General features: G+C 31.3%; 1 protein-coding gene across 5 annotated transcripts in view; it reads left to right on the forward strand.

Annotated features, from left to right (window-relative positions):
- Positions 1–20,702, forward strand: part of LOC134719205 (cadherin EGF LAG seven-pass G-type receptor 2-like) — a 55,100-nt gene that overhangs the window by 29,010 nt on the left and 5,388 nt on the right. For 3 of the 5 annotated variants that reach the window (XM_063582215.1, XM_063582235.1, XM_063582228.1), the window contains exons 10-31: positions 201–379; positions 877–1,041; positions 1,316–1,429; positions 2,182–2,344; positions 4,048–4,313; positions 4,601–4,805; positions 5,139–5,240; positions 5,645–5,742; positions 5,952–6,161; positions 7,410–7,581; positions 9,819–9,965; positions 10,416–10,430; positions 12,012–12,123; positions 12,620–12,965; positions 13,315–13,521; positions 15,130–15,289; positions 15,804–15,870; positions 16,730–16,796; positions 17,610–17,689; positions 17,928–18,096; positions 18,518–18,610; positions 19,250–19,505. In XM_063582215.1, coding sequence (XP_063438285.1) covers positions 201–379; positions 877–1,041; positions 1,316–1,429; positions 2,182–2,344; positions 4,048–4,313; positions 4,601–4,805; positions 5,139–5,240; positions 5,645–5,742; positions 5,952–6,161; positions 7,410–7,581; positions 9,819–9,965; positions 10,416–10,430; positions 12,012–12,123; positions 12,620–12,965; positions 13,315–13,521; positions 15,130–15,289; positions 15,804–15,870; positions 16,730–16,796; positions 17,610–17,689; positions 17,928–18,096; positions 18,518–18,610; positions 19,250–19,505 — 3,393 coding nt within the window. The remainder of the gene's footprint in view (positions 1–200; positions 380–876; positions 1,042–1,315; positions 1,430–2,181; positions 2,345–4,047; positions 4,314–4,600; positions 4,806–5,138; positions 5,241–5,644; positions 5,743–5,951; positions 6,162–7,409; positions 7,582–9,818; positions 9,966–10,415; positions 10,431–12,011; positions 12,124–12,619; positions 12,966–13,314; positions 13,522–15,129; positions 15,290–15,803; positions 15,871–16,729; positions 16,797–17,609; positions 17,690–17,927; positions 18,097–18,517; positions 18,611–19,249; positions 19,506–20,702) is intronic. The other 2 variants (XM_063582241.1, XM_063582221.1) reach the window with 2 other exon arrangements.

Below are 20,702 nucleotides of genomic sequence, written 5' to 3' on the forward strand. Positions count from 1 at the left end.
CTGATGCCATAGTCCTGTTTTTGGATTTTTCAGTTGCAGTTTTTAAATTATATTCATGAAGTTGAGAAAATTTCATAAAGCAATTAGTATTTCCTTAATATACAAATATTTTCTACATTCAAAATATTTTTTCCATCATACATACTTGCCATTTGAAACATGTTCTGAGATTTATTTTAAGCATTTATATATATTTTCAGATATATCTGAGGGACCAAGGCGACTAGAAGGATCTGGTTACTTGTCTTACCAACCCTCTTCATTACCAAGCCCTACTATTTACTTGGACTGGCATAATGGTATATCTTTCCGTACACGTAGTACTAATGGTGTGCTGATGCATATAGTGATAACTGGTGGAATATCTGTTCTCATGCAGGTAGGTTTAATGTAGGGTTATATTTGTGTATTCAATTTCAGTTCTTTGATGATATTTACTTGGAACGGGTAAGAGATAAATTTATGTAACTTTAAAGAAGACAAAACAATTTTATTTTTCTAAGCATGAGGAATTTTGTCAGAATCTTTAAAAGTTTCAAAATTTTTATGGTGGATGGAATAGATTTAACCATGTAAAGTTAAACAACTTTTATTTTTAGGATTTTGTTGCAAATACATGGAGCAAGTCTAAATGCCAAGTCTCATACCGTTCACATTGGTATGAAATCTACATATTACAATGTCTCTGAAGATTGGTATATTGTAATGCGTTGATTTGCTTACTTTACTATACTCACACACTTGTGTAACTATGTTTTAATGTATGCATCAAAGTAGATGTAAAAGATTGCAGAGAGAGAAATAATGAAGACATGTTTTAAATTTTTGTAACTAATTTAACTATGAATTTTAAAATATTTGTATTTGTAATTTCAGTTGGAAGATGGCTACATCCACTATAATTATACAGACAGTAATGTCAATGTTGGATTTGTGTTTGATCATGTGAAGGTCAATGATGGTACCTGGCATTATTTTGAAGTTCGCTGGCTGAAAGTTTCATCAGAACTGATACAGATCTTGGACTATGGCCATTGGACAGTAAGTTTTAGAACATACTTTAATAAATGAGGAGATAGTTGTTTTTTAACATTGTAAAGGTATTGGATTTCAATAGCATTCAAGTTTGAATTATTGAGGGTACCCGTAATGTGTTGCCATCTCTTCTTACCGTTTTCATCTCTCTGTAATCAACTTCCATATTTTTAACCATTAATTTAAGTTTCTTCATGGATAGTAGTTGTTTATAATTTCTCACATTCACTATCATACCACATCACCTTATTTTAATAATAATGTATGTATTTCTTTGCAGAAAACTTTCACAATCCAGCCTACCATAGCAGGTAAACAGATCCAGCAAGTGATTGTAGGTGGCCAGAGACAGGGAACTGGACCAGTCATCAACCAGTTTACAGGCTGTGTTCAGGTAAATATTTATAGCTGTTAGTGTAATAAGATATCATCATATGGATTTGTGATATAAATTCATTAAAAATTAATTGAGAAACTGCTACAACTAGCAGAGGGGGCATTAAGTTTTACCCTAGTCTGTCTGTACATATGTCTATCCCTCCCTACGTCCCATAATTAATATTAGTTCTCTAACTTTAGTATGCCTCAACCAAATGTTATGAAACTTATACACAATGCTTATATCCACAAAACACAGATCAATTTTAAATTTGGGAGGCATAACTTTTACAGTTCTTGATTTATGTCCTTTTATAAAGTTACATACAAGCAGGGGCATCATCTGTGTCCCATGGACATTTATTTTTCTTCTTATGATCTATATTTTTACATTATTTGGTGCTGTTCATAAGATGATGATATAGAAAAACTTGAATATACACATACTGTGAATTCAGATATTCAAATTTAGTGTGTCAGTTTTGCAGAGTTGCATCCTTCTGTTGATTCATTTGTCCTGTATCAGGTTAAATATTGAAATACAGAGATATTGTATGATTGCTAGTGAGACTTAAGACAAAAGGCCGAACAGTTTTGATTTATGTTGGATAACAGTAAAGCTGTTGTCCGATCAACATGAAGCTATATACACATTTTAATTATTACAATAACTTTCAAGAATAATTGCTAAATAACCCTTCCTTGAACATTATGTGAAAGTTGTCATAGCTACTAGATAAAAAGTAAATAATATGTTTGTATTTGTAGAATGCCCTGGTAGGAAACAATGGTTATACAGGTCTGACTAAACCTGATGTACACCAAGCACGTGAAGGATGCGCTGTCGACAATCCATGTTCCAATAACCCCTGTAGTAATGGAGCCACATGTGTAAATGAGTGGGAACAGTATTCTTGTAAATGTCCACCAGGTAAGGTTCATTTATTGGTTGTAAGTTGGAAATTGAAATTTGTCTTCTTTTCACTAAAAATAAATAGTTCAGTAATACACTTAGTAAGTTGGAAATATTAATGAAATATGACATGTTATTTCTGAGTTGGCATATCATGGATTTAAATGTAAACTTTTTACATACAATTAAAAAAATTGTTAAGTTACAAATATGACTAGAGTAATACTGTAGGTATGTTTGATACTCAACCCAATCTCTGAAAAAACAAGGTTATAAAAACCCTAATTATACACAACCCAATCTCTAAAAAAACAAGGTTATATAAACCCTAACTATACACAACCTAATCTCTGAAAAACCAAGGTTATAAAAACCCTTATTATACTCAAACCAATCTCAGAAAACCCAAGGTTATAAAAACCCTAATTATACACAACCCAATCTCTGAAAAAAACAAGGTTATAAAAACCCTAATTATACACAACCCAATCTCTGAAAAACCAAGGTTATAAAAACCCTAATTATACACAACCCAATCTCTGAAAACCAAGGTTATAAAAACCCTAATTATACACAACCCATTCTCTGAAAACCCAAGGTTATAAAAACCCTAATTATACACAACCCAATCTCTGAAAAACCAAGGTTATAAAAACTGTAATTATACACAACCCAATCTCTGAAAACCAAGGTTATAAAAACCCTAATTATACACAACCCAATCTCTGAAAAACCAAGGTTATAAAAACCTAATTATACACAACCCAATCTCTGAAAAACCAAGATTATAAAAACCCTAATTATACACAACCCAATCTCTGAAAACCCAAGGTTATAAAAACCCTAATTATACACAACCCATTCTCTGAAAACCCAAGGTTATAAAAACCCTAATTATACACAACCCAATCTCTGAAAACCCAAGGTTATAAAAACCCTAATTATACACAACCCAATCTCTGAAAACCCAAGGTTATAAAAACCCTAATTATACACAACCCATTCTCTGAAAAACCAAGGTTATAAAAACCCTAATTATACACAACCCAATCTCTGAAAAACCAAGGTTATAAAAACCCTTATTATACACAACCCAATCTCTGAAAAACCAAGGTTATAAAAACCCTAATTATACACAACTGAAAACAATATGTTAACTACTAATTTAATGCTATTTTTTAACATGTGCAGCTCAGTGTTGTCCCCATGGCCTTTTAGCATCATGGTAATGTGATGCTATAATCTTAAATGTAATGCTATCTGAAGTGGGTTTTATATAGATTATGCTATGGATGTGATGCTATAATTTTTAGAAACATGATGGTATTTCTATTTCCCCTGTTTACCAGGATGCTAAATGAAATATCTGGGGAGAACACTGTGCTTTTGTCAAGTAAATATGACAGTCATCCAATTGTACAATTGTGTATAGCTATTAAACATGTATAAAACCAAATCAACTGTGTGTGTTGTAAAACATAAGAGTTTTGAGAAATGCTGTGCAAGTCAATTCATTTTAACTTTAGTCCTAGAAAAGATGATGAGGTACATTCAATTTGGTTTCATTTCTAAAAACATGGCACATTTGTTTAACTAAGACCTATAGAAATGTATGGAAAATAGAAATGTATGAAAATGGCTAATTGCAAACACCAGCCTTGCAGACAAACATATTTTTGCATTATAAGATATATAGCTGATTATTGATTTACTTATTTTAGGTACAATTGGACCAAATTGCCAGGATATCTGCCAGAACTACAATCCTTGTGAGAACTTTGCATTCTGTAGAAGTCCTTCACCAAATTTGTATGGGTACCATTGTGAATGTGGTGAAAAACTGAGTGGCCAGTATTGTGATGAAGTAATCTTACAGCCATGTCCAGACAACTGGTATGGCTTTCCAATCTGTGGACCATGTAATTGTCCCGAGGACAAAGGATTCTCTGGTCACTGTGGCACTACCAAGAGAGAGTGTCGATGCAAGGTGAGGAAACAACACTTTTGAGGAAGTTATTTTAAGTATGCTTTATTCTCATTTGTCATAAATGAATTTCATCACAACATTAGTAATGAACAGTGTAAATTTGGGCGTGATATAATGTCAATCAGTAGGTCTCAAATATTGATTCAGTCAATTTTGATGAAATATATATTATTGTTTTAATATTTTTCCGTTTTTAAGACTTGATTGAGAATAGTAGAAAAGATGAGTAAAGTATCATACATTGTGTTTTATAAAGATTTATAAACAGGCTTGTAATATTTTTTCAGTCTAACCATTATCACCCAGTTGGCAGTGATAGATGTTTGCCGTGTGACTGTTACATGAAGGGTGTCGTTAATCCCATCAATGACACATGCCATCCTGTGACAGGCCAATGTCCTTGTATGGAGTCTGTGGTTGGTCGACAGTGTAATCAGTGTGAAAGTCCTTATGCTGGTATTACTTTACAAGAAAAAGAAAAAGGCTGTAAAGGTAATAATATTACAATTTACCAAATAATTCAATTAATTTGTTGCGGAAATGTAAAACTTGGATCTTTATTACTACATCAAGTAAATTAGAAGATCTCAAAATTGATTAGCAGTGATGTGGACTAGAAAGGGTAAAACACAAAATAAAGTATCCCTAAAAAGAAACTTGTTTACAGTAATTGAGTTCTACCTAAGGAAATGTATTAGTTTTATCTTGAACACTTTCATCCAAGAATTCATAAAAAAGGAATTATCCCCTAGAAAAAAGAAATTATATTTATAATAGGCTGATGATAAGTTGACAATATTTTGTAATGTTTAATTTATCTTTCAGTGATGTTTGATGTCTGTCCCAGAAACTATATAGGAAATGTATGGTGGGACGGTACACAGTATGGTTATGTCAGAATCAGAGACTGTCCACATGGAGGCAAAGGTTAGTAACATTAATACATTGTGTGGATCTTGGAAGGAATGACATTTTAGGTTGTAACATATTGTATTTTACAGGCTAGCTCTTAGGATGTGAACTGGATTTTTGCAATTTGATAAATTTATCACATGAGAATAAAGGTTTAATATAGTAAAGACTTTAAAGAACAAAGTAGAATAAAGCACAAAATAATTCTGCAACTATTCATATATTGAAAAAACTGCATATATTTATATTGTGTGATATCAGCCAATAATTTATGAAGTTAACTTGAAATGCTAAAAATATTAAACCATTTAGTTATTTTGCCAAAACCATAGCTATATAACTATAATAAATGATAAGCAGAACTACTGTTCTGATCACACCTTGGAAATACATTATATAGTATACATATTTTTTGTTAGGTGATGCTAAAAGAAACTGCAGCCATGAGACAAGACTTTGGGACGAACCAGACTTTACTAACTGTACCAGTTCAGGCTTAACAAAATTATTGGAACAGGTTGGTTTTAAGATCATTGTTTAAATTTTCATCTGGTTTAGCTAACCAAGGAGAACATATTCATGAATATTCTTCAATTTGCTAATATATTCTTATATCTGTTATTTGTTTACACGATAAAATTATCATTAAACCTAAAGGGAATGGTTTGGTTAAAACACAAAAATTCAAACTAAACCATTCATCGATTTTATAATTATTTGTTTCAGATTAGACTAATAGAAGAAGGAAAGTTGAAACTGAATCCATTTGTAGCCAAGACCACCATGAAAACTTTAGCTGAATCATTACAAGCTGCACAAATATTGTTTGGTCAGGATCTAGATATTACTTATAGAATTATAATGACTTTATTGGACTATGAACTTAAGCAGACGGGAATGAATCTTACATCAGAACAAGATGGCAAATATGTTCAGGTATATTATAAGGATAATCTTGCATTAACGTATTCCCAACATCCTGGTCATGGCACCAAAATGTTGGAAATACGTGAAATTAAGTAAGAAAGTGTTGCATGTTCTAATATGTGTAATCGATCTTGAGAATGCCCAAGTTTACAAGTGACACTTTACAAAGTCTTCAATTACAAAATAAAAAAATAAGTGCCATTCCTGCTGTAATTACAACAATGGTAAAAGGTGGATGATGTTAGAAATTTAACAAATTGTTTAAGAAACTATGCCTACTCAATGAATCTTTTGTTGTCACAATAGATATAGGAAGATGTGGTGTGAGTGCCAATGAGACAACTCTCCATCCAAATAACAATTTAAAAATTAAACCATTATAGGTTATTACAACATTATAGGTTATTACAACATTACTTCAGGAATAATTTTTTTGTCAGTCAAGTTTTTCTTTTAAACTGTTGACGTGAGAAGGAAATACTCCAAGGATTCAAGTTCATTTGCAAAATATCTAACACAAGGTTTGCGATAAAGGTCATTTATTCAGAAACCTTAAAAACATAATACAACGGAATGTTATGAACAATTATGTAATAAACCAAAACTGAATTAATGACAATAATTTGCAAAGGTGGGGAATAATAACGCCATCCTCAATGAATAAATTACAAAATGTATAAACAAACAAATATTGTACAATAAAAGATTGAAATCATCAGCATATGAAATTCAAAATTTTTAATTTAAAAAATAATACCTATAAATATAAATCTGTTAAAGAATCAAGGGAGTAGGTGGGTGGGAAATTAAAAATCTTCACTTTTCTTGAGAAAACTAAAATGGCGTCCTCTAGCATTCAGTGCAATTGCCAGAATGCTTGCTAATCTAAACAGATGTGAAGAGATAACAAGCGCCTAACCCTCATTGGTCAATTAAATATCATTGAACAATCATATTAGTAATTAATCTTGACCCTGATCCTGAGATGACCCCACTGATCTTTGCCTGTAATCAAAAACTTAATCAACCCCATGCAAATTTACAGTTTCATATTACTCTTGATAATAATTTCCTGACAATTTTTTTTTATGTAATGTTGTTAAACAGAATTTAACTTATTTTTGTAGATTGATTATAAGATTTACCTTTTATATATAATAAAAAAAACTAGAAATAAAAACAATTCAAATATTGAAAAACAGAATTTTAAATGAATATTCTACTGTTTAAAACCTAAATCTGATTGTTTTATTTCAGAATTTACTTGATGCTTTGAGCGTTATTTTGGATCCCCAATACAGTGAGGATTGGAAAAGACTACAAACATCAGATGTTCTCCTTCAGAAATTAGAAACTTACACTGAAAAGTTACTAACTACTTTAGATGAGCTACATAAAATACCATATAGTGTTGTATCTGCACGAGTTGGTGAGTTGTTCTTACTCTAGACTCTAGGTTAACTTTAACTTTGGTAAATCAATAGATAAGTTGATATTTGAGGAAAGTTCTACCTGTCAGTAGAATACATAGGCATAGATTGTATGATTCAAATCTTACAGATTAAAAAAAATACTATTACAGTGTTTTGAATTCTGTACTTTTTATGGCCCTGCTAGTGCTATCTAAGAATCATGTATTAACCCCAAATTTACAAGTATTCAGTTAAAATTTGAACTTATTTTGTGAGTAAGAATATAAGATCATTATAATGTAGATTAGTCAACACATAATACTAATATTCTTGAGTCCCACATGGCAAAATTTCATTGTATCTCCATTTGTCTGTTGGTTTAACATGTATATGTTTTCTATCTCTTGTGATAGCCTTCTCAAACTGTAGGTCATATATGGTATTAACCTTTTCAGAGTAGTCATGCCTTCTCAAACTGTAGGTCATATCTGGAATTAACCTTTTCAGAGTAGTCATGCCTTCTCAAACTGTAGGTCATATCTGGTATGAACCTTTTCAGAGTAGTCATGCCTTTTCAAACTGCAGGTCATATCTGGTATGAACCTTTTCAGAGTAGTCATGCCTTCTCAAACTGTAGGTCATATCTGGTATAAACCTTTTCAGAGTAGTCATGCCTTCTCAAACTGTAGGTCATATCTGGTATGAACCTTTTCAGAGTAGTCATGCCTTCTCAAACTGTAGGTCATATCTGGTATGAACCTTTTCAGAGTAGTCATGCCTTCTCAAACTGTAGGTCATATCTGGTATGAACCTTTTCAGAGTAGTCATGCCTTTTCAAACTGCAGGTCATATCTGGTATGAACCTTTTCAGAGTAGTCATGCCTTCTCAAACTGTAGGTCATATCTGGTATAAACCTTTTCAGAGTAGTCATGCCTTCTCAAACTGTAGGTCATATCTGGTATGAACCTTTTCAGAGTAGTCATGCCTTCTCAAACTGTAGGTCATATCTGGTATGAACCTTTTCAGAGTAGTCATGCCTTCTCAAACTGTAGGTCATATCTGGTATGAACCTTTTCAGAGTAGTCATGCCTTCTCAAACTGTAGGTCATATCTGGTATGAACCTTTTCAGAGTCATGCCTTCTCAAACTGTAGGTCATATCTGGTATGAACCTTTTCAGAGTTGTCATGCCTTCTCAAACTGTAGGTCATATCTGGTATGAACCTTTTCAGAGTAGTCATGCCTTTTCAAACTGTAGGTCATATCTGGTATGAACCTTTTCAGAGTAGTCATGCCTTTTCAAACTGTAGGTCATATCTGGTATGAACCTTTTCAGAGTAGTCATGCCTTCTCAAACTGTAGGTCATATCTGGTATGAACCTTTTCAGAGTAGTCATGCCTTCTCAAACTGTAGGTCATATCTGGTATAAACCTTTTCAGAGTAGTCATGCCTTCTCAAAACTGTAGGTCATATCTGGTATGAACCTTTTCAGAGTAGACATGCCTTTTCAAACTGTAGGTCATATCTGGTATGAACCTTTTCAGAGTAGTCATGCCTTCTCAAACTGTAGGTCATATCTGGTATGAACCTTTTCAGAGTCATGCCTTCTCAAACTGTAGGTCATATCTGGTATGAACCTTTTCAGAGTTGTCATGCCTTCTCAAACTGTAGGTCATATCTGGTATGAACCTTTTTAGAGTAGTCATGCCTTTTCAAACTGTAGGTCATATCTGGTATGAACCTTTTCAGAGTAGTCATGCCTTTTCAAACTGTAGGTCATATCTGGTATGAACCTTTTCAGAGTAGTCATGCCTTCTCAAACTGTAGGTCATATCTGGTATGAACCTTTTCAGAGTAGTCATGCCTTTTCAAAGTGTAGGTCATATCTGGTATGAACCTTATCAGAGTAGTCATGCCTTCTCAAACTGTAGGTCATATCTGGTATGAACCTTTTCAGAGTAGTCATGCCTTCTCAAACTGCAGGTCATATCTGGTATGAACCTTTTCAGAGTAGTCATGCCTTCTCAAACTGTAGGTCATATCTGGTATGAACCTTTCCAGAGTAGTCATATTGCTGCACCCACAGAAGACTCTACCTCATTGTCTTATCTTGAGATTTTTAAAACTTGTAAAAAGTACTTATATTTGTTGCAAAATTTATTTTAATTCATTTATTTATTGACATGCATAGTTCATGATTTAAACATGTGTTATTTTTTCTTCCACAAATTCTGACTAATGTTTTTTTTCCAGTGCTAATGATGGATACTGTGAATAAAAGTAACTTCAGCTCATTAGAAATCCCTAAGTTTGATAATATTGTACAGAAGTCAACTTATGATGATGAAACACATGTAGATCTACCTAGTGCTGTCCTGTTTTCAGAACAGTCTGTTACAGGTTAGTAAACATTGAACATTTAGGATCTTACTTGCATTTTGAATGAGATCATGTGTTATATATAATATGTACAGAATATGTTTAGTTTGAATATGATGAAATATTTATGCAGCTGAGTTATATTATTTTGAAATTATGATTATTTTTAGTGTTACTTGCAGCAATTTTCACTGGGATTAAAGCTTTATGTATATCAAATGCATCAAATATTTTTTGAGTTTAGTGAATGAATTGGTTTCATTTAATTGTATCACAGCACCTATTTTTACAAGCATGAATTGATATTAAGTGGGGATTTGGAAATGTTGAATGTCAATGTTGTTGAATGATAACTAATTTTAGAGGTAGATCTAAGGTGGACATTATGGAAGACATTGAAGCCTTAGATCTACCATTTTAGTAAATACTTGATGTGGCATGTTGTATTAACTGTGAATTGTGTGTTTTTAGCTGAGGAGAATCCTGGTAAGATATGTGTACTGTGTAGTTCTAACAATGTATTAATAGATACCCTTTGCCAAATGGAATGTAGCAACATGTAGTTTACCTAGGATAATTATTTTGGCGGATAACTAAAGTTCATAAGTTTTTAAAGGCAAATAAAAAATTTAAGTATTTATTAAAATGCTAACACATGCTAGTTTGTTATTGCAAAATTCAAAAAAATAAAGACCTTATTGGGGACGACATCAAAAGATCGATGTAGGATAAAAAACTAAATCAAATAGTTTGGGGGAGGGGGGTTAAATTTCTACAAGTTTTGTATATCCCAAATTGATTTTTTACATATATCCCTATTGGTAAATCAATTTTTCCCAAATAAAGATAAGAGGGGGGTGGGGTCAGTGAAAAAACTATGTGAATTAAGTTTTTTTATCCTGCAATGAACTTTTGATGTCGTCCCTTAATACTCTGAAGGTAAGTATGCAAAAAAATCATTCCACATCTGTAATATCAAATAGCCTTACTTGTTCATGCAACTACTGATCACCCATTGAGATTATTTTTAGGAAAATTTCTGTTACGCAGTTATTAATTTGTAGTTTAGACATATATTTTACAAACATAAAATTAATAGCAATCCAGTTAGAAGTACTCCAATTGAGAACCTGAAAAAACTAAAAACATGCATTTTAAAATATTAACTCTGGACTATAAATACCAGCCCTGCATTTTATTAAGTATTTCTTTAGTTTTAAGTTTTGATCCTTTTGTTTATTAGTTAACTTGTATATACTCATGTTGCTTCATCTCCCATAACTTCCAAGACCATGGATGTAGTAATACATAACTAGATATTAAACCTTAGCTTATAGTGAAGCTAGTTGCTTCTTTTAGAAATCTGGTGATTATACATGGACGATTTAACATGGTATCATATATAAATGTGCCTAATAGCTCGTATTTAGTACCTTGGATTCTTGAAATTAAATCTAATATCAAATATGAAAATTGTACCACATTTGAGCAGCTTCAAAACATTCTTCTTCTGTAACAACTTTCTAAAGTAGTGTAACATTTTTTGCATAAAGACCTAAAAACATTCAAATTTATGAAACTCATTTTTAAAACCTTGGAAATTTCTGCTGCTATTAAAATTTTGATAAAATAATGACACAGAATTATTTTAAAAAAAAAGCACAGTCCTTGTTTGGTAGCTTTTATTATTTTAGATGAGAGAAATTAACAGCTTTATTATAACACATCAGATTCTTATTTTAACTAGAACTGTTTTAATGTGCTTGATTTTCATAAGCTTACAGATGGCTTGCTTACCTTCTTATTATTGATTTGCTTTTTGATTTATTTTTTTATAATGTATATACATTTACATATTATGAATTAGTATTTGCTGACTTTAATGGAAAGGAGATGATAATGCTATCCCAAAAGGAATGAATATGTTTTTACTTTTTTCCCTTTATAAAATTAATATTATTAAGAGCCAAACATCTTCCTGTTCACCAACAGTTTGCAGTGGTCATTAAAAAAGTTATCATTAACATATTGATATTTTGTATGAGATAATATGATTTTATTTTTCAGCTTTGTTATCTCAGATATTTGAGAACAGACATGTGCCACAGTCTCATATAGCTTTTGTAATGTATAAAACCCTGGGGAACCTATTACCCAACAGATACCAGGAGGATGTCAGGTAAACCAATTTAACTTATGCAAAGGAGTAGGTCCAGTAAGACCCCTTTTTGGCCCCAAAATATGACAGTTTTACAAAATTGTTAAAATGTAAATTTTTAGTTATTTATTGGATAGTAGAATGGTTCTGCTACATTAAAAAGTGGTCAAAATCTTTCGTCAGATGAAACTGAAATTTGAGGCCAAAATCGGTCCTTACTGGACCTACTCCTTTATTGGGTTGTCCTAATTTCAAGTTCAAACACATAAATCCACTAGTTTTTTATTTCTCTGTTCCTAGAACAATAACTCATATGAATGAAAACACTATAACAGCCAAATTTTTCTGAACCTCTTTTAAAAGGTCACCTCTCTTTGAGCAATCACTTTAAACATTTTTAATGAGTGACTGCTTAATACAGGTTTGACATTTATTTTTTTACACTAGATATAGGAAGATGTGCAAAAACATAGTTTACTTATTCACCCAGTTTATATTCATTTATTTACCCTTACAGAATTGTCAGTGATAGACCAGTCAACTTAAATGGTCCATTAGTTACAATTAAGATACGGGATCAAGGGCAGATTCATAGTGGTGGTTTAAAACAACCTATCAAACTCACTTTCAAACAAGCTGCCAATAACAATCGTACAGATCCTCAGTGTGTTTTCTGGCAGTTTAATGGAGGGGGTCAGTGGTCAAACCAGGGTTGCACTGTAGAAAGCAGATATGAACTTGATGTCAAAGAGGTAAATCCAGAAGACCCTACAGATGTCAAGGTTATCAAACAGATGTATGTAGTCTGCTCCTGTAATCACATGACCAGTTTTGGATTAATGATGGATGAAGCTGAAAAAGAGGTTTGTTTATAATGAGAAAAAAGTATATGTTAGTTTTTTGTTTAGTTTTATGAATAAGAAAATTTCTATGCTCTTTATGTCTAAAAGTGTTTAAATTTTTTTTTGAGCCAACAATTGCAAAACAAATATTTATCTAGCTTTCAATACAGTTTGAAATATGTACTTATATTAGAATATTGGTGTATACATGCTGTTTGTGTTTATTTTAGTTTGTAGCTTACAGTATGTATAAATCAAAAATCTAACAGTTGCTGATGATATAGCAATACTTCAAGGAATAAATACCAAGGAAAGTGAACATTCATATTATATGTTCTTGTGTAATTATATCTGCTTGTTTTGATTTCAGTATGTAGCAGAAGGGGCCGTGTCATTAGAAGTGGTGTGTTTTATTGGTGTTGGACTGTCCATGCTCGCTCTCTTAGTGACATTTATCATTCTTGTGTCCTTCAAACATATTCAGTGTAATTCTAACACCATCCTGATCAACCTAGTGTTTGTTATCTTTCTGGCAGAACTGGCATTTGTTGTTGGAGTGTATAGAGTAGAAACTAAGGTAACTATAATTTTTTATTTTAAAATATTTTCTAATGATTTTAGTAATATCCATTTTCTTGATTTTCTATTGTTCATGTTACATCTTTTAAGCTGAAAAATATTTGAAATGTTGTCAAGTTTTATTTTTCCTGTACTTCAATTTTCAGTTGTTGTAGTGTTTAAGATTGAATATCATAAAGTTAAAAGCAGTATTTGTTTGAGTTTCCTTGATAATTTATGGATTAGGTTTAGTAATTTAGGTGAAACAATATCTGACGAATTCCATACCTGCCAACTTTTGCAAATGCCCATGGGGGTTTTAACGCGCGACAACAATTTCAAAGTTTAAAATTCTTTGCGACGACTATTTTGTGCGCGTGTTTTGTAGTCTAGAAAAAGTGTCATATTTGCATGATTTGTAAGATGAGCTTACATCCCTTTTTTTTTAAGTTTATTTGCATGATTCTAGTTATTATATCAGCAGAAAATATGAACATGTAGCTGTAAGACCAGGAATTATTTTCATGTGTAAGGATACTAAATAGTTGTTGACTTTTCCAATTCAAAATTATACACAAAGAAGGACCTTTATCAGGTTTGGAACAACACATAGGGATCCCCCCTCAATGTTAGGACATTAAAATCCACTTTTTAAGTACAAATGAGCACACATTCATATGCATATTATTTGAAGAAACTTTTCCCAAAGAACTATACATCTTATGATTTATCTGGTATTATATGATCAACACATGTCCAAGAATTTTGATATGTTCTTGGCCTTATATCTTCTTTATTATTCAAAATAATAGGACTCTTCATTTAGAAAAGCTGTTCCAAATATAATGTCAGAATTTCCCATTTTAAAGTAAATAAATCTACATTTTTCTATTTTATTTTCTACAAGAGTGACCCCTTGACTAAGGGTAGTCCCTCATTTAAGGAATTCTTCATGTTGATGTGGGTGTGTGTGTGTGGGGGGGGGGGGGGTGTCCATGTGAAAAATAATGAATAGTACATTATACTTTAAATGATTGAATACATAAATGAAATTATGTTACAGCAAGTGTATAATGTAATGTCAATAAATTAGTGAATAAACTACTATTTATTATATTCATGATAGTATTCCATAATTGAAGTTTGTCAATCAGCCATGCTTTTATTCTTATTCTGTGTAAGAACCTCCTTGCAGTTGAAAAATCATTTGCCATGTTCACGTTTTTACATCAACAAACAGTGGAATACAACACAAGTTCAATATCTAGCATGTTAAAACAATCTTGAGAGAAAACGTTTTTGATTGGCTGATTAATTTGATCATGAGAAACACACAATTTGATTGGCTGAACACGATTTTCCTCCATTGGACACAGTTCAAAATCGGGAACAACAATATTTTTCGTGTAGATTTTCACCAAATCGTGTTTTAAAGGGTTTTTCAGGAACACGATCGTGCAATCGTGACAAAGGGTCAAAATCGTGTAGTACACGCCTAAATCGTGAGAGTTGGCAGGTATGGAATTCAAAATGCATTTTGTGTAGGAATAAATACTTATATCTTAATTCTGATATTGAAATAACGTACATGTATTATTAATCCAAACTTGTTATACAATATTTTTAGCTACATGTATGGTGTAAACTGGTAGCTATAGCTCTTCACTTCTTCCACCTATCAGCATTTTCCTGGCTGTTTGTTGAGATGCTCCACCTTTACAGAAGACTTGTAGAGATTAGAGAAATTAATTATGGTGCAATGAAATTTTACTATCTTATTGGTTATGGTGAGTGTCTAGTCTTTATAGATATTATTCATTTCTTTATATTGAATATGATATTTATAGATAATTGTTGATCATCTCAACAAGATTGATTTTCTCGCTTGAGCCTGTGTTTGTGCCAGTACGGCAAAAATGAGAAAAGCAATTGAGTTGAGATGACCAATGGTAATGTGTTCATCGCTATTTTACCTTTGATGACTTGGTAATTTTATTTACAACGGCATGTGCACCCTTAGTTTCTAGCGATTATTTTCCATATCACTCGACTCTGCTGAGAAAGAAATTTATCAGTCAGTAAGATCAAAGGAAATTTTCATAAAATAGCGATAATAAGTTTTACATTCATTGTATTTTCGTGATTATTGTTGGGATTGGATATATGAATTTTAGAAAAATTTGCAATTAAAGTTCAAATAGTTTTAATGTCATATTGAACTTTTAATTCTTTTTATTTTCAGATTTTCTAACTTGATCTCATATTTTCTAATCCATATCATTTATTAAAATAATTTTTCAGTTGTACCAGGAATTGTGGTTGGATTTTCTGTTGGGTTATACACTGATGCTTATGGTACATCTCAATTGTAAGTGTTACTAGATCCTAAGCAATATATATTTTTATAGGAAATTACAAAAAATATTCGTTCTGAATACATAAAATGGGATAATCATTTAATCTTGTATCTTTTAAGTAAGAATATATTTTCCAAAAATGTTCTTCCCAAAATTTTTTTTTTGGCTAGTTGGCAAAAAACAAAATACTGCATCTATATAATAATGAGGAATAAATTATTTAAAAATTATCAAATTAGTCCATATTCTTTTTGTGTGTATATATATTAATATAATTTGGAAAAGAATTCAAAAGATTTGAGCCTCACATTGGATATCACTTATTCCATTTCATATCTGGGATTGCATTGAAATATATGATTATTTTGTGAATATTTTTGATTACTGTGAATATATATGATTACTTTGAAAATATATGATTACATTGAATATCTATATGATTACAATGAATATCTATATGATTACTTTGAAAATATATGATTACATTGAATATCTAAATGATTACATTGAATATTTATATGATTACATTGAATATCTCTTATTACATTGAATATCTGCAATAAGTTTGTCTACTGTTTTTTTCTGAACATTTCATCACAAAGGCTAAACATGATGATCCTATATTCTTTCATCAGCACTGCCAATAGTTAGGTACAGTTTGTTGTTATTTTTTTTTAGCTGGAATAACTTTGTCAAATCTTCATTAGCCAAAAGAATCTTGTTGGTAAAGAAGTAGCACCTTTTTTATTTTTAATAAATGGACATAGTTTTTACACTGGTGTATTAATTGCAAGCAAGACAATTATTTTTACTTTAATATATTATTATATGTAGCATGACCTTTCATAGAGGTTTATTTATTATTATCAGCTGTTGGTTAGACATCACACAGCCATTTATATGGACATTTGCTGGACCTGTCATGGTTGGTGCACTGGTAAGTATATACAATACCTTGTAATAAACACAATAGACCTCTTTCGAGTTCATCCGTCACCGGAAAAAACTCGTCAATTATACACGCCTTTATCACCGTCATTTGTGCTTTTAGGGGCGTCGTCACTTCCGTTCCAATGTTGAGCGAGTGGTTGGAAAACTATAATTTTATATTGTACGAATAATTCGGCAAATTGAATTCTAAAAATTAACAATCAGCCTTGCTGTCATTAGGGAATTGTCATTAAGTACCTACAGAACAACCATTATTTCTAGTTAATCCTGCACAATGACGATCACTAAGACGCTTGATGAACGTAAATAGTGCAGGGATACAGGCGACCCCCTCTATCTGGTAAATGACGTCATAAAGGCGCGTATAATTGACGAGTTTTTTCCGGTGACAGATGAACTCGAAAGTGGTCTATTAGGTGTTCATCAGTTTATTTTAAAAAAACTTTATATTTATATTATTTGAAGGTTAAAGAGTATGGGTTTTGCACCAGACAAGAAAAACAAAATGATATTTTTTTCCTAGAAGATCTTCAGATTGCATACATTTATTGTTTTTTTTCACCAGACTATGGATAAGTGGAAACTTTATTAAGACAATTGATGCTTCAAGTTGCTACAATTTTAAGAGCAATAAAATTTTATTTCTGTAAAGCAAAAATATCATCCATTAATTTGTCAACCATAGAATAACTATCAGATTGTTATTATGTTTATTTTAAGATAAAGTTGGGATTGTTTTATTTCAAGAAGGTTTCAAATACAATGTAATAAAAATAAGTTTGGATTGATTTTTTTCCAGAGCTGTATTGTTGTTACCATCTTGGGATTCCATGCAACTACAAGAGAAAAGGTTCATGTCTCAAACATTTCATCACACAGGTAAGTGCAAATTTAACATCAAAATTACTTGTTTTATATCGTGTGAAAACAAAATTAATTACAAATTAGATTCACAAACAATTATATTCAATAAAATGTCATTTAAAAATTTCAAAATTTGGTAGTAATCTGCATTCAACAAAGCTACCATATTGAGTATGTATATTTTTCATGTAAATTAACCTCTTGACCTCCCTTGTTTAAAATCAATTGAGAATATTTGTTGGTATCTTTTCAGATGTAGAATATTATGTGGAGTATTTCTGCTATTGTTACTAGGATTAAACTGGATAATAGGACTTCTGTCTGTTAACTATGATTCTACTGCCCTATACTATGTCTATGCTGTAGTTGTAATGGCTCAGGGATTGTTCATGCTCTTAGCATATGTTATAGGTGACACAAAGGTAAATATCTGTACAAATTACAGTCAAGTATCCTAAACCTGTGCATCTTTATCTCTTTATTGCATCTAATTTAAAGTCGAACCTTCGAGGATATGCACACTTGTAGTGTTTGTACATTTATAAACGACTTCTAATTTTGTACTGCTAAACTAATCTACAGCAATTGTTACATAATCTGCATGTACTTATTTAAGAAAAAGCTTACTCTTCATGTAAATATGGAAAATGCATAAAAAAAATATTTTGCCAGATTTCAAAATTAGCCATCAAATTAACTTTCCCAACATAAACTTTATTCTAATTTCTACCCAGAGAAATGTGTAATTGATTTACAGTTAAAATGGTCATGTTTACGATATTGCTATTGTATAAGAGAATTTATATTATCTGTTTTATTTCATTTGTATATGATTGATTACAGGTGAGAGCTCAAGTAAGAAGACAGTGGCTCAAATGTCAAGGTAGAAATATCAAGTCAGAAGAAAATCTCGTTGGAAAAGGTGTTCCTGTCTCTGTAAGTTAAATGAAAATCTTTTTTCTTATTATTTTTCTATTATTATGAATAAGAAATTTGGTATGAGGTGCCAAATTACCAATGACACAATTCTCCATCCAAGTGACAATGTATAAAGGATTAACAATTATAGGTCAAAGTTTGGCCTTCAACTCAGAGCTTTTTGGCTTACACATTAGCTACTGTAAATTCAGAAATTATTGCGTGCATTTATTATTGCGATTTTGTCAGTTTCAACTTAAATGCGATTTTAATTTTTACGATTTTGGGAAAAGTCATGCTTAATTTAGTTAAAATATTACAAAATGCGAGTTTTAATTATTGCGTTTATAACTCTGTCGCATTATTCGCAATAATAAAAACCTCGCAATAATTTCTGAATTTACAGTATAAAGGATCCCAAATTGACTTGTGTAAAACAATTCAAACGTGAAAACCAACTTCTTATATAAAAAACAGGAAAATGAGGAACACTTATGAACCACACCAACAAACAACAACCACTGAACATCAGGCTTCACACTTCACCATTTTGCTTTAGAAAGTATTTTGCTTTACATATTGTTCATTTAAAATAGGTACTATCATATTTTTTTTATTTCATTAGTTTAAAATCAGAATTCTATTTTTATTTTCCAGCGGTCAGCTTTAGCCTACAGAAATGAAGCATCATATGAGGGCACTATAAATAGAACAAGTGTTGGTATAACAGCCTCCTCCACAACAAGTCGCTCAACGAGTAAGAATAGTGGAGGTTTATATAAAGGTGAAGATTACCTCTGTAGTACTACCTCCACTTCAGGACACATCCCTGGGTCATTGTATCCCAACAAAAAAACAGCATTGACACCATATGCTTATGATCCAAAGGCTTACATGCAGAAAAGATCGAAGGGTGAGACGTTGGTGATGGGTGATGTGTCAATGTTAACATTGGTGTGGTGCTGGCTTTTATTTAATTTCCTCCCACCTTTGAATGTCAGAATTAAACCAGAATTGGTTTCTCTTCTTCATATTGTTTTTTTTCTTGATTATCTCCTTTTCAGTTTTCCGTCCTTATGTTGTGTTGTACTAAATCCATCAATTTTCATTTAATTTTCTCATTATATTTCTTTTGTCTTTTTTCCGAACATTATCTTGTGTAATATATAACATGTTTAACAAACTCTAATAATTTTAACACAATATTTGTAATGATTGTATTTGTGTTAAAAATGTACATATATAAACTTAGCAGCTAGATATTATAGAAATACTTCCAAAATATCAAAATTATTCCAAAGATGTTTTGTAAATGCTATTTATTAAGGAAGTATGTTATAATATAAATTGATATTTTTGTGTTTTAAAGATAGAACATTTTGATGCCAGTATTGAGTGGCATTTTATGTGTGGTTTATTAGAAAACTTGTGACATTGATGTTAGAGAACATTAGTGTAATAAAAATTATCCAAGTATTAGTTTTACACAGTGAAAACAATTTATTAGTGAAATAAATATAAACAAAATGATACATTACAAAAGTTCAAACTCTGACTATTAAAAGCTTGATATACAGTGTAAACACCTGTTCTTTTTATCGTAGAGGGGCATTATGTTTTCTGGTCTGGGAGTCCGTTTGTCTTTCTGTCCTTCGTTTGTTCAGGTTAAAGTTTTTGATGAAGTTGAAGTCCAATCAACTTGAAACTTAGTACACATGTTCCTTGGGTATCCTTCTAATTAAAATGCCAAATTAAATTTTTTATCCCAATTTCACAGTCCACTGAATATAGAAAATGATAATGCGAGTGGGGCATCCTTGTACTATGGACACATTCTTGTTTAAAGATTATGTTTGACCTTCAGATGTACTTACCCTATTTGTGTTGATTGATTGCTGTCTCAATGGCTTATACCCAAAACAAATATTTTATTAGTATCATGATTAAAAATTGATGAAATTAACTGTAAGAAAGACTCAAGATAAATTAATTGAGTAATATTATATGTATATCCTTTTACAGGAAAAAAAGTAAAGATTTATTCTGTTTGATTCTTGTACTTTCAATTTGCTTAACCACATTTGAATATTTCACAACATAAAAATAACAT

This window comes from Mytilus trossulus, chromosome 1 (genome assembly GCF_036588685.1).
Source record: "Mytilus trossulus isolate FHL-02 chromosome 1, PNRI_Mtr1.1.1.hap1, whole genome shotgun sequence".
Classification (NCBI taxonomy): Eukaryota; Metazoa; Mollusca; class Bivalvia; order Mytilida; family Mytilidae; genus Mytilus; species Mytilus trossulus.